This window comes from Lygodium microphyllum, chromosome 21, assembly GCF_053477565.2.
Source record: "Lygodium microphyllum isolate KBCC chromosome 21, Lygodium_microphyllum_v1.1.10, whole genome shotgun sequence".
NCBI lineage: Eukaryota > Viridiplantae > Streptophyta > Polypodiopsida > Schizaeales > Lygodiaceae > Lygodium > Lygodium microphyllum.
In genome coordinates, this window is record NC_141155.1 from 66,311,777 (window position 1) to 66,326,550 (window position 14,774).

A 14,774-nucleotide genomic window follows, 5' to 3' on the forward strand; every position below is an offset into this window, starting at 1 on the left:
TCATCATCACTTAATCCTTCGACCATATTAAATATTTCGGTAATATTTGGTCGATGATGTGGGACGGGTGGGGTAACATTGGCCAAGTAGACCGTTATCTTGTGTGTAATGTTCCCATTACTTAGTTTATTTTAATAAACAAGGTGTGTATACATTCCAAAGAAAATTGATTTATGTTGCACATGTTTAAAAACTAGCTCTAAATATGAAGATAATTATTATTATTAATGAAGTATTATGTGTCAGTTCATAGAAGAAAGACTTGGAAAACTCCCCCAAGACAAGCTTATTAAAACTATGTTTGTAGTATAGAACAACAAAAAGAACTAGCCTAGTGGATAGTCACTTAGCAATTAAGTGCACTTGGGTGACGACATTACCAGGATGGGTGACCTCTCGGGAAGATTTTCCTATAAGCTAGTGGGAGCTTCTCGTGTGCAAACAATGGCACAAATGAAGCCTTTGTAGTCCATTGCCAAGTATGCCAAGGTCTATGCATTGGTCGCCACCTTAGTCATATGCATTGGAGTGACGTGACACGCAATGCGTCCTCGCCCATATATTCATCATTTTTTATATTCGTGCTACAAAAATGGAGCCCTTCCCTGATGTCATCAATGACGTCGTCAAAAATGCTAAAAGAAAGCATTCTCTCTTTATAGTCGATGATGTCATTAAAAAACGCTAAAAAGCAAGTGTCCTCTCTTTACCCCCTGGTTACTATATAAATAGGGATAGAGTATCACGTCCGACACACCTTGACACACACAATGAACCGATGCAGAAGTCTCTCTACTATGGACGCGATGATGCTATGTTGCAATTAGCCAAGTCTCCCCCCCCCCCCCCTCTCTCTCTCTCTCTCTCTCTCTCTCTCTCTCTCTCTCTCTCTCTCTCTCTCTCTCTCTCTCTTCCCCTATGCGAAAGCGTTATGGCTCCCAAGAGACGTCAAGATGTTGAGCAAGGTCACACTCAAAGAGCTCCCCAACGCGAGAAAGTAGTCATTGTTGTTGAAGTGTAGGCAGAAGTTAACTCGAATCCATTCAACCTGAAGGACTGGTTATTCCACAATAAACCGAGGTTACGGCTATAAATCGTAATCACGATGGATGGAGATAATCAAGCTAGTACATAAGAAAAAGATCACGATTAGTTAGAACTTACTTAAACTTCTAAAAGCATGTTAGTATTATCAAATGCTTTTTAAGAAGGAACACAGAAATTGATGAAGGAGATAGATTCTATGCATCGCATAAATTGACAACTGTGTTAAAAATGTTTTATGGTTATGACTCCTTTTGGATTTGTGAATGATAAGTTATGGCTCTTTGGGCTTGCACAACTGGATGAGTTGTGAATTGTGGTGGTTCGAGACATTGGGGTCCCCAACCCAATGCTCTCTAAACACTCTACAAAGTGTGGAAAAACTCACCTATGGGTGGGGGTCCTATTCTCCTGAGGGAGATAGCTGTTTTTGGAAAAACTCACCTGTGGGTGGGGGTTCTATGCTCGAGAGATAGGTGTTTTTGATATTTGATCACTCGAGTACTTGAGAGGGAAAAGGGCCAAGTGATAAGTGCCCTTGTTATGTAGGATAGCTCCAGAGGCTCAGGGAAGCTTAGAAGGGCTCTAAGGCAGGAAATTCCCTATTGACCTTGAATGGAGTGCGATCATATACAGCCCAATCCCAAGGGATTGGAAGGTCCTATCCTAGGCTAGACGGTGTCTTTCTATGGAAAGATGGTTTTGTACCACTCTACAAAGTGATGGTGAAATAAAGTATTAGATTTTTGAATTGTTTGTTATGTGCTAAAGATTGAGTTTAACGAACCCAATTTAACAGAGTAATAAAAGGAAGCTGATTTTATATGTCCAAACAGCGTGGTAGTATGCTTTGTTAATTAGAAAACTAAGCAAATCCCATCGAGGAAAGTGGGAGGCTTCGATCCTGATGACGATTGCATGCCTATGGTTGGGTGGACCCGATAAGTCAGGTAACTTTCCAACATTAGATAGAGCTGATTAAATCATGACCCTCCCGATACCGATAGGATTTAATTACCAAGTTTAACACCGTTTTAGGGGGCCAAAGCTGAGATTTTACCTTATGGGTAGGGGGATTGAGTTACACCCTCCCATGCCTCTCACTCTCTTTGAACCAAGTGCTGTGCTAACCTCACTCCTGCCTTTGATTGATTACAAAGTGGTCTTTCTTAGGTGGGCGCTAGATTGCTATTAGGGGTGACTTGTCCACACTTCCCCTGTGAAGTAGAACTAAGATTCCCATGTTCAACTAAGTCCAAGGTTTCCCATGGGGAGATGGGATGGTGATGTGCATGGGTATGAATGTTAGTTGACTACTAAGAGGACTCCTCTGGGTGTGTTGGAGGAGGCATCTCACATTGTCCCAATGTCTTTGGATAGTCAATTTATCCTTATCCCAATTTTGACTATGGTGTAGCCAAGGTCTTTTCAATAGCAAAAGCAATAATCTTCGCCAACATGCTTCATGGTCAACACACCTAGAGGTACTAGAAACTACACTATGGCAACTTCAAGAAGTACTAATCTAATGATACCAAGAGGGTGTACTCTGTACTAATTAGCCATCCATACTAGGAAAGGAGCAGGTTCCCGATCCATCAATCCCAATTTTTGGCAAGTAGCCATTGTGATGATATTTACCCCTGATTCACTATTGAGCAAGACGTTTTGGATGATCTAGTTTGTACATTGAATACGAACGATCAGGATGGTGGTTAGAGTTCAAGTTGAATCATCTTTAGGAGATGATCTTTGAAAGCCAAGACTAGGTTGAGTAAGTCACCTAGTGGGATAGTAATGTTTGATAGGACCCCATCCGGTGGATGCTTTGGATGAGTCCAAAACAATCAAAGTGCTTGGCATGTTCCCTTCTGTTGGCTGCAGGATTCCCCTTACTCTTCTGACTACCATTGCTGCTAGGGTTAGTATCCGAGGTGGTTCTCTATCTCCATCTAAGATGATCCTTCGGATTTAGCTTTTGCCCTTTTCCAAGAATATCTTCCAAAATTTGACTTCTCTATTTTCCAAGATGAGCTTCTTGCAGCTTCCCTCTTTGATTGCTGGGACTACTGCCTAAATTCTTTACTCTACTAGGTTGTGGGTTGTCTATTGCCACTTGTTTGTTTTTCTCTTGGGGTGGGTTTGATGTTTTAAAGGTCAAATCCGGTTGCAGTTGGAACTTCATAGACTCTAGATGTATGCTAGAGATCCAGAGAACTTTGGGAGGGAAATACTAGGATGGTGTGCCATGGGGGTTGGGTTGAGAGGTGAATTGGGGATTATTGGTGGGACACCTACTAGGTTTAGTGAAGCAAGAAATCGACTAGCTAGATTAAAAGGTGTAATAGGTGGAAAGACAGAAGGATTCGGTTCACTTCTAGTCGAGGGAGTAGAACGTGAATGGCACACGTCTAGAATTTTGGGGTAGCATGCTGCACCTTGGCTATGGCCTCATCGAGGAACGAGATAGCCTCAAGGATAATACCATCTAGCGTTGTCTAGATCAAGACCGTTGAGTATGGATTACAGCTCAAACTGCCTGGGGCGGACGTGCGTGGAGGAACATAAATCGTGGTCGCCATGTGTTATCGGTTTCCTTGAACGACTGCCATAAAAATAATGACAGACATACTCAAAAACTAACACACACAAACACTAACGTCACTTTCAACGTTACGAGCCCACGTTAAAGAGCAAGATATAATCACATCACCAGAAACAAGCACAAAAGGTACTCAAGACTCAATCCGGAGTGTATTGTTGAAATCAAAGTCTTTACATCGGTTAGAGACCAACCGGTCGCCGCATAGTTCTACAAAATACAAGAGCGAAACACTAAGTTACAATGACTAAGGCACTACTACAACCCAATACACTGATTGGAGACAATAAAATGTAGCTCTATTATTAGAGCACACCAAGCATGCCACTCAAGAGGGACCTCCTGCTGCTAACCTCTAGGACAATGACTATGCTTGAAACAACAACAACCATCATGCTTTGCTTCCTCCTATTTATATAGGTCATTGCTTGCAATGGGGTCTTCTCAATGCCCATGTGCCGTGCCATGAGGCGGGACATTCTCTCTGTCCATGTGTCATATTGGGTCACCATTACTCCTCTGCTCTCATTGGCTCTTCCATGTGCCACACTAGTGTGGCTCCTACGTTTAGTGCCACCACTAGCTTTAACAATGAGAGAGGGTTGGACTTAGGTTTCTACTCTAGATTTGAGATATATCCAATTTAGATGGTCCAAATAGCATGCCCAAGCCAACATATCAACACGAATAAACATGCAAATTGAAAGTAGGGGAGATTATCTTGAAGGACTCACTCAGGCACACACACATGGCCCAACCCCAAAGAAAGGAATGGCAAGTGAGGTTACTATGACTATTGCAAAGATCGAATATAGAGTCAAGAAAACAAGCAAGGAACTACATTGAAAAAGTATTGTTGAATAGCATACATGAATAGGAGACCTTCCATTGGGTGCAAAAGCGGTTAGAAAAGCAAGGGTTTAATTGAGTGACTCCATGTTGCATCACTAAGAGATGACATTAATCAAGCAACTTTGGACTGTAGAGATGTAAAAGATGAAGTTGAAGCATTGAAACGGTCAAGGAAACCAACATCAACACAACTCAAGCGGTGACCATGGGAAGTTGTTAAGACAGTGACTAGGAAAGAGGGTTATGGAAAGTTTCTTGAGGTAGTAGCAAAGGTACCATACCAACATATAAACCTGAAGTGTTAAGAGAGGTACTTTAGGGTCATGATGTTTGTAATAATTTGTGTACACGTGTTTTGTGCCAATGGCACTCTAAAGTGAAAGGAAACAAGGGATTCTAAGCTACTTAGGTTCCAAGTCACATTTTGAGGTTGAGAGATAAAGTGATATATATACATATATGACAAGATAATAATATAATATAAGACCTACATTGGTCCTTATTCCTAGAAAATATCCAAAAATATATCATTGCACAATATTTGACACAAACACACAATCTCTCTCCCCCTTTGTTTTTCAATAACACAAGTTATCATTATAGACCAAAGAAATGGTAGATGGCAAGTAAAAGAGAATGATGGGACCATACCTACTAGCAAGAGAAGTATGGAACTATACTCAAATAATAGCATCTCACTTTAGTTGTGGTGAAAACCAACGACCAATAATAACATGCATCTAGAAAAGAAGTTTTGAAGTTATCAAATTGAACTTTTAAAGCATAAAGTACGTAGTGGAGGTGCAATTCTCTGCGAATATCATTGAAGAGCTAACCTTTAGAGTTTCACACACGTGTGTGCATGCACACACACATATCTATATGCACAAGTATATGTATATGTATGTCTACACGCACACACACATGATTAAACTTCCATTGCCATTGACATGAAAGAAGCAATTTCAACTTTGGACCACATAAAAAGAGGTAAAAAGAGCTGAATGTAAGTTGTGATATAGATTACATAATTTACAACTGAACATACAAAGGCCATGTAGATAACTTTCAATAATCACATTTGACTCTCATTTATCCAATACTCAATTTGACATCTTTTGGAGGGTCCCATCTAGGTCATCTCCATTTACCTATTTTGTTAGTTGTTGGATGCATTTCCTTTTCAATGAAAGGATCTTCAAGCATTCAAAAGGACCAACAATAGGAAAAACATGGTCCAAAAGCATTTTTCTAACTTCCTGAATAGCACGCATTGGAGCATAAGTTTGCAAAACATACAATCAAAAGAACTCCAACTCATGCTTGAAAATTGTGCTCTTACCATCAGCCTCCTTAGCCCTTCTAACAGGGTCTTGTTGCCTTGAATAATGCTATTGCTATTGTTTCTATGGTCTCTTTAGGATAGGGTTGGTGCGAGTCAGAGACGAACATACGGGTAAGACCACAATAGCTACAAACACCATCCTAGGAACATATTCACCACTTAATGGCTGAAGAAAACCCTTAAATAAACCTTTGGATGAACAACCTTTATCTTTGCATAGGTTTACATCAAGCTCGTATCTAGTGCACACAATTTTCTAGCATTGTTTTAGCCGCCATCCAATTTGCCTAAGCCATTTCATCCAACTCTAATGAATCAAAGCTCTTATGATCAATTGCTTGGTATAGACAGTCCAAAACTGATTTCGCTTCTTGTACCTTTTGTCTATTTAGTCCCATGTAGTATTTATCATAGTGGTCCCTTATCACATGTACATACTAGAAGCAATTCGATACCAAGCATAATCCATATTATCAAGCATTTGAGCACATAAAGGGTCTATTACAGAACAGAGTTCTTGTGCCAGAAAAAGTTCTGTGGTGAGTCACTGTTATTAATCAAGAAAGAAAGGCCTTGGACAGGCAGGGCAAAGAATCATCCACAATGCTCATGCCAAAATATAAGCTGAGCCACAAAGGCACATGATCCAATAAAACAGTAGCATAATCTTGCAAAAAATGGCATCATGTTGCATAGCATTAATCAAATACAATCTATCTAGGTGGACCCAATAATTAATGTATGCACACATGCCTGAAGAGGCTGAATTCCATAAATCCAGTGCATCAATATCACGCATTAAAAGCAGCCTATTTGACTCCATTGCCAACATATGAGTAGCATGAAGAATTATACAACCAAGGATAAACGGCCATTTGAGCTGACAAAAGACAAAAATTTGAATATGTATTATTAGACACACAGTAGCTAAGTCATGACACACTACATCCTTCAGTGTAAGGTAACATCCTAGCTTGCAAAGTACATGGTTTGTTCTTAGCTCGATTCAGTCTGTATGAACCAGATTCTTAAGTCTGTATGTTACATAGGTTTCTCCATAATTCTGGATACTAAACCCATCCTAAATTCCTGCTATTTCTCTGATCAATTTCAATTCTTTGCTGATTTTACTTCGAAGTGATTGATGAAGCATTCTCCTCTATGTGTTGGGCAATAACATCCATCCAACTGCATTTCAGGCCATGTATACCTAATTCATCCTTGTCAAAATTATGATGCTACTGTGAATAGGAGGCAGCTTATACCAGAATACCAATGCGTAATTGCACTCAAGTCTTTGTGTGTATAAAGTTGCTGATAAAACAGTTTGCTTCTTGGAGTGCAGAGTGAAAATTTGGCATGTTCTGTACCAAACATTGACATCCCTATGTTTGTGTATGTGTATTACTGAGTGGGAACATCTTGAACAGCAGACCCTGCACTATATACAACATTATTGTACTTTGAAATTGCATCCTTGAGTTTCTGCAGCTGAAAACAAGAAAGTTACAGTTTTAATTTCCAGATGTTCACCAGAAAGCACTGCTTGTATGACAATCAAAATCATGTAGAAAACAATCAACCAAAGAAAATTGGTCAAATCTCATCAAACAGGTGCCAGAAAGTTGATTGGTTTCTTTAAAAAAAGTCCACAGGGACCTGAAGCTTTCTTGGTCCCCAAAGAAAGAATATCAAAATTATCAATGTGATCACAAGTCTAGAATTCCCTTTAATGTAAAAACTCTACTCAGTTCTATAGCATTGTAATGTGTTCTGTAAAATGCAAAGTTCTAAGAGCTATGGGTCCTTAAAAATGCATCATACACAGCAGTGGATACTAGTTATCTCAAACATCTAGAGACTATATTCCCTTTCCATTGTTTAGATGTTTTGCACATGGCCAGCTTCTATAAATCTCCTCTTTCATTAAATATTTGCTCATGGCCAGCTCCTAAAATTTTCTAATTCTCAGAAACTATGCAAACTTGATACCTTCAGCAGGTGCAAGAAACACTACAGCATCAACTCTTATCAGATTAGGAATGTAGTCAAGCAAGCTATGGCAGAAAACTAGGGATTATAAACAACTTACCTTTGTGACAGAGCAGGAGAAAGAATCCAGTTTCTCTGGTGAACCTCGATAGAAATGGAAATATGGCAGTACTCGCACATTCAAACTTTTGCACAGTGGTTTGCTTTCATCAAAGTTAACCTTAAGAAATACCACATCTTTATGTTGACCTGCCAGTTTGCATAGCTGCAAAAACAAACACCTGGTTAGTATCTTCATAGTACTCGACCATTTGTGATTTTTAAGAATCACATACTCAAAAAAAGAGAATATGATTCATAGTGTATACTACTAATTTCACACTTTGAAGTGCAGCTACTAAGAAGTGGCAAAAATGTACAAAGCTAAGAAGTATGATGCCTGAAGAGCATTCGCAGATCCCATGGAATGCAGGGATAGAGTAATTAAGTTGGTAGTAACTCGAGGGACACTGCATTGAGTTGTGGGGTGTGGGAGTTATCAGGGATCTCCATTTTGGGGTTGGGGGGTCGTAGAAGAGGCCCCCAGCTAGGATGTCTCAAGGGGGTCAGCTCCCCTAATAGCAGTCTTGGGGTAGCACTCTCGCTTGATGAAAAACGGAATATTGCCTAGTCGACTAAGAAAGTTTCATAATATGGTAGGTCGGATAGGCCGATTTGACCACCTTTCCAACCTATAAAAGGAAGGCCCCTCCAAAGCCATCATCAATGTACCTTTCGCTCAATCAAAATTCTTCTAGCTAGCCTCAAGTTCTTCCCTTATCATCTGTCTAAATCACCATCATCTAAACTTCACAATGGAAGTGCACGGGTGGAGAGAGCCATTTTTGTATCAACTTGTTTGGGATTTTAAAAGTTACTATTTTCTTATTTCATGTGTACTCTCTATTCCTTGCTATAATTCAATAATTGACTGTGAGTTATGAGACTTAAAAGTTTAGAGTGTCAAGATCTCTCCTAAACAAGCTAGAAAGTTAAGCCTGGAGAGTCCTTGGTGGAGATCTTAAATCTTGCTTCCTTTGTTTTGCATTGCATTGTGTGTTTTGCCAAGAAATTGTTTGTACTTGTCCATATTGCTAAATCTATATATGTCTAATTGTCTGATCCTCTTGAATTAGTGTGTGGAAGTGATCAAGTGTAATTCAGAGGCTTAGGGATACTGTTCTTCATTCTAGATATACAATATTTGGCCAACAATTTGCCAAGCATCACAAGATGAAAAGAATTGTCACGAAACTTTATACAAAACTCCATGAGCTTATTGATAATAAAGCAGGAAGAGGAGAAGAATGTGTCAATCTTAGGAACTTAATGGAGCTGAATTGAAAAAGAAAAAGTAATACCAAACAAAGATAGTCATGCAGTGATTTTCAAGATTACTAGACATGGCAAGTGTTTTCGAAGGTTTTCTTTACTAATCCACCTCAAAGAGGAAAACTGGGGAGAGAGAGGTCAGTGGATCTAGTTGCAGTGGCAGTTCCAAATAATGCAATGGCAACTATTATCACAAGAAGATGAAGTCCAGTGAACCCAGGAGGCGAAGGAAAAACTAATGTTCTATATCTTAACAGAGATGGATCTCAATAAAAGGAAGCTTGCTTGTCTTCTGCAAGCACGAAATATCAGAAGTTGAAGATTGTCATCCACCATCTTCAAGTCCCATAAAATTCATTTTAGGTGGAGAAGATCCAAAATCATGCAAAAAGTTTAATTCTTATTCTAGAATTGTATATAATGCTACAACTTAGAGTTGGAAAATATGTGGTGGGTTGATAAACCAATGATAGGAAAGCAAGGGCCCACAGAATGAAACCAAGGAATCACATTCAACTGAACAGATGGCTGAACACGCTACACAAGGCAAGACAGCGTGCACATGGATTGAAATTGTAAGGGAAAAAAAGGAAAAGGAAGAACAGATTAAAACCTCATGAACGCAATTCCATGTATGAAATAAATCAGACAAAACCAGAGGTCAATAAAGAGCCATCAGCAGTATTTGGTCTTTGCTAAAGATACTAAAGTCATGAACCTCTGTGTCAAGAACCAGGAATCTTCAAGATATGGAAAGCAAATTCTTGAAGATCTTTGAAGAGTGTATCTGAGACTTTATGTGTACCTTAAAATCCACGACAAGGCTAACAGAAAAATGATCAAGGCTTGACAAATGACCATGATTCATGCACTGCAAGGAATCTGCCTGAAGACAATCTCATTGCAAGATCTAAGAGCACCACCACTTGCAGAGAGATGGTATAAGGTTGATCTAGTCCAGACTCTGCAGGCTCTATGGCCGTGGGGGGAGCTAACATTGTGGGCCGCTGATAAAAGTGAGCCAAACAGTCTCTCGAGTCTATATGCAGACTCAGAAAACTCTAATTGCTTTGACATGCAAGCATGCAATGACCCACAGTCAAAATATAACCATAATTGTGATCTGGATCGCAGTGTAACCCTATACAAGTACAACCAAATCTATTGTCAAGTTCAAATTATGATCCTACCATTTGTTTGGCCCCATTGTTAGAGAACCCACCCACTGAATTGTGTGCTGAAATTAGAAACACACTGAAAATATGTTTGAACATAGGATATAACAAAGACCAAGTTTGCCAACATGTAAGCCATGTCTCCGTGACTACATAGAGCCCTTGTCACTGAGGATGGTATGACTTGCAACCGAGTCAAATGTTTCAAAACTCGGATAGCAACCCTTCCACTTGATACGCTAGTGCACACAATCTAGGGGAGCTGTATCAAACGTACCTTTGGATACAAAGCTTTGCAAGAACCACACCAAGTGGCGAAGAACTCCACGACAACTAGTTTCCCTTCTGCATGTGTGAGAGCATCAGCAAGCTCTTCTTCTGAGTGCAGATCTTTCAGCTTGACCCCTAAGTCTCTTTCCCACCATTTTATTGTCTCATTGGGTGCAGTAACACCGTGAATCTGGGAAAAGACAATACGCCATCAGCATGAGCAAGCATTTTGCCATTTTCTGAGGTAAACTTGAGCGCATTGAACACACTTGCATTACATAACCATTTTACAATAATATTGTTAAAGCTACACCGAATATGAAGACGTACTCTTACAAACCTGCAATTGTGATTGTCGTCTCAGCTTTTTTCTCTGGATTCGGGCTGTATCAAAGACATGTGAATTGATCCCAAAGAAAGGTGTACAATGAAATGCTATCGATCGGTGAGATGCTGACACTAGGATGGTCTGAGACGGAGGCATGAGGTGCGCCGAGCACAAAGTCCCTTCATTGGAGAGAGCTGAAATCTTGCAGGTTGGGAAAGATAGCAGCGACGGTGGAAGGCTTGGCAGGGCGGTATCTGAGATCGAGACTGCCATGGAAGAGGCAGAGAGATAGATAAAGCAAAGAGTGCTGTGGATTGATTACTGAACAGTCGATCGAAGATCAGAGACGATGCTGTGAATTGATTACTGAGCGATCAATGATCAAAGACGATAGTGCAAACGAGGAGGGGGGAAATCCAAATGCGGTGGCAACGGTGAACGGTGGTTGAGGGTCGGACTGGAATCATTCATTCATTCATTCATTCACAGGGAGGGATCGGATATCCGCTGAGGTTACTTATACCAAACTAATGGTTTGACCGACCACCTCGCTTTCGCCGACGCGCTTCTTTTTGACAAGATGAAAGCTTGCGGCATAAGGGAAGACACGCATCAACCAAAAAAAGAAGAGCTTACCGATCAATTGACCTGTTCGTTTTCTTCTTCTCTTCTTCTTCTTTCACAGGATGAGCAGTAAACCCGTTCTTTTCTTATTTTGCTTCTTCTACAAAAGAAAGCAAACATGTTCTTTGTCTCCTCTTCTGCAGGTCCATCAGCAAACCTGTTCTTTTGTTCTTCTTCTTCTTCTTGTACAAAGCAAACCTGTTCTTTTCTTCTTCTTCTTCTTCTTGTACAAAGCAAACCTGTTCTTTCCTTCTTCCGGTGAAACAGACCTGTGAAATTGTTAATATTCCTCCTTCTTTAAAGTTTTCTTCCTCTGCTTTTGTGCTAGCATCACAGTTGTAAAACACGGCGTGACGGCCCGAGAGCCCTGATCTCGATCTTGTACCGAAGACAAAATGAGGCAGAAGCAAAACAGCAATCCTCTCCTGCAGAAGGCCACAGCTATGGCAGACGATGCTAGGCCTCGTCACTACGTTCATGTCTCTTGAGACTACTTGTTGCCATTTAAGCGTCGCGCGGGGGGACTGACGAGGATGATGACGACGATGATAGAAAGGCTCCCGACATCATCGACGGATCGATAATATATTTAAAAAAATAACTCGCTTTATTTAAAATGGGGAAAAAAAATGCCAAGGACATAATTCCTTTGGGGGCAAGCAGAGTGACATCTAGCAGTCTCCTTTTAAGTTTTAGATGCTACATAATTTTATATTTATTGGATATGAGGGCTTTCGTCCATGCTTGTGATCAAGGGGCTTACATCCACTTTAGCTAACAAGGGGCGCAGATTTTATATTTATTGGATATGAGGGCTTTCGTCCATGCTTGTGATCAAGGGGCTTACATCCACTTTAGTTAACAAGGGGCGCAGATTTTATATTTATTGGATATCAGGGCGAAATGCTTGTGATCAAGGGGCTTACATCCACATTCGTTAACAAGGGGCGCAGATTTTACAAGTGCTCCCATTACAACCTTCGTCTTGGTCCAATGACTAGCCAAGTGGAGCCAGAATCTTCTTACTTCATACATCAAGAGTCTCCTTTTAGATCCCTTTCCACAGAATCCAATCTTTTCTTGTTGTTACTAGTTGAACTATACAATGTACATCACATGGCATTCAAATAAAAATTTTGATTAATTTAGAACCTAGTCCTGCGCACATAAATAAACTAGGCCTTTGCACACGACATAGTTAGCTGGTTTACCTGGAAAATAGAAACAATGTTCGTACTTTTTAGCTACCCTAAAAGAGGCAAAGCTTGAAATCAATGGCTCAATTTGCTGAGCAAAGGTATACAAAGCAAGGCATTAAATGAGAGCATCCTATGTGTGCAAAGCCCTCCTAGCCAAGCCTCACCAATGTTCCTTGGCCTTGCACAAGTTCATTTCATTGGCAATAATGCCAAATTTAGAGTGTGCAAGAGAGACTTCTAAGAGACAAGTTACAATAGAGATGGAGGAGAGAGAGCATGCAAAGCAAATCCAAATCGCCACATATTGAGGACTTTCAAAGTTGAGGGAGTACCCTCCAAAAAGGAGAGACTTCCAGGACTCTCGCACAAGTCCCTCCAACCATTAATGCAAGCCATTAGTTAAAACATAAAGACACACTCTATCATCTACCATGTGGACTTGCACAAACCTATGAGTGTCCCAACTCTTAAAGTAGACATAAATGGAGGGTTCACAAAAGATAATAATAAGGGAGCATGTGGAGTGACACTCATGGATGTGGTATTTTAAGGACTTACAAAATCTAAAGAATGAAATAACTTATACAATTCATTTGTTTGACTCATATTAAACTATATATAATTCTTAAGAATTTGTGTCTTAGCTTTATGTGGCTCAAAATAATGCACCTCATTCAATTGGTGTGGGTTGTGTTTTGCTTTTGGGGGGCATAACCTTGTTGGCCCTAGCCCACATAATTGGGACTAAATAGTAAATATTGTGTGTGTGTGTGTGTGCGTGTGTGTGTGTGTGTGTGTGTGTGTGTGTGTGTGTGTGTGTGTGTGTGTGTGTGTGTGTGTGTGTGTGTGTGTGTGTGTGTGTGTGTGTGTGTGTGTGTGTGTTATCTTGAGCAAAGGTGAAGGGGGGAAGAAAAAATTCACCATTAGGATTGCAAATACATAGATAATACCTTGACTTACTATTCTCCCTTAAAGGTACATATGCTTTTACGTGGGAGGTTGTTGGCATAAAGGCCAATATCTGAAGGCCAAGCAACATCCCTTGTATAAGTACACACTCTGTGGGCATGTATAAGATAATGAAAAATAAGGGATTTTGAGTATCCATAAAAAAGAACTCTTTGTGAGCCTCTCTCTCTCTCTCTCTCTCTCTCTCTCTCTCTCTCTCTCTCTCTCTCTCTCTCTCTCTCTCTCTCTCTCTCTCTCTCTCTCCATTGACTCCACATCCATGATCCCACCATCTCTTCCTCTCAATAATATCTTGGTATGTCAATAAATATGCACATTACCCTACTATATTTAAGAATGATTGGCTTTAGTTATTTGTACGATAAATATTCATTGTACTTACAAGGAATCTACATGCATGACTATTGGTATAGGTCTCTAGGCTTAGGGATGAATAAGACAAAATTTTAAAGGTCAACATAGTTATATTTATTATTTTTAGAGGTTGAGGTGATAACTTAAGGATGCCCTAGTTTAAGGTATCTTAGCTACTTCTTTAATCTCTTAAAGTGGTTTAAAGTGTGAATAGTAATAATCAAGTTTTTATCATTCAATCAAATATTTTATTTGAATCATTTTAAAATCAAATTATTAATGAATTATACATTAATGCTAGGCCTTTCGCTCAATGTTAGGACTTTGACGAAACTCTGATTGATTCAAGAGCTTCAGCCGTGTTGGTTACCCTATCCCTCATCTAGCTACAAACACTCCTCTATCTAACCAAGTGCTCATCAATCTATGAAGAAGACAAACGCATTATTGTATTCGAGTTGTAGAGAGAGCTCGCCCACTTGCCTATCTCATTGTAGTCTTCGTTGCTCAATGGGATCACAACAAGCTCCATGATTCAAGTATTATGCCTCAATGTGCTACTATTAGCTTCAACTTGATCCATGTATACTCTAAATGATTGAGAAGGAAGAGAATACTATAAGAGTTGGAGAAGAGCTTCTCCACTACC

At 39.9% G+C, this 14,774-nt stretch overlaps 1 protein-coding gene across 3 annotated transcripts; it reads right to left on the reverse strand.

Moving 5' to 3' along the window:
* Positions 1–6,732: 6,732 nt before the first annotated feature.
* On the reverse strand, positions 6,733–12,136 carry LOC148018093 (thioredoxin-like 2, chloroplastic). Of its 3 annotated transcripts, none has more exons than XM_087661729.1 (5): positions 11,616–12,136; positions 10,992–11,245; positions 10,659–10,841; positions 7,936–8,100; positions 6,733–7,334 (listed from the first exon to the last, which is right to left on the reverse strand). In XM_087661729.1, the coding sequence occupies exons 2-5, from the start codon at positions 11,133–11,135 to the stop codon at positions 7,248–7,250; spliced, it is 579 nt and encodes a 192-aa protein (XP_087517855.1). In that variant the 5' UTR covers positions 11,136–11,245; positions 11,616–12,136; the 3' UTR covers positions 6,733–7,247. The 3 variants fall into 3 exon arrangements, with proteins under 3 accessions (XP_087517855.1, XP_087517854.1, XP_087517853.1); XM_087661728.1 differs by having other exon boundaries at positions 10,992–11,760; positions 11,802–12,135; XM_087661727.1 differs by having other exon boundaries at positions 10,992–12,135.
* Between the last annotated feature and the right edge of the window lie 2,638 nt (positions 12,137–14,774).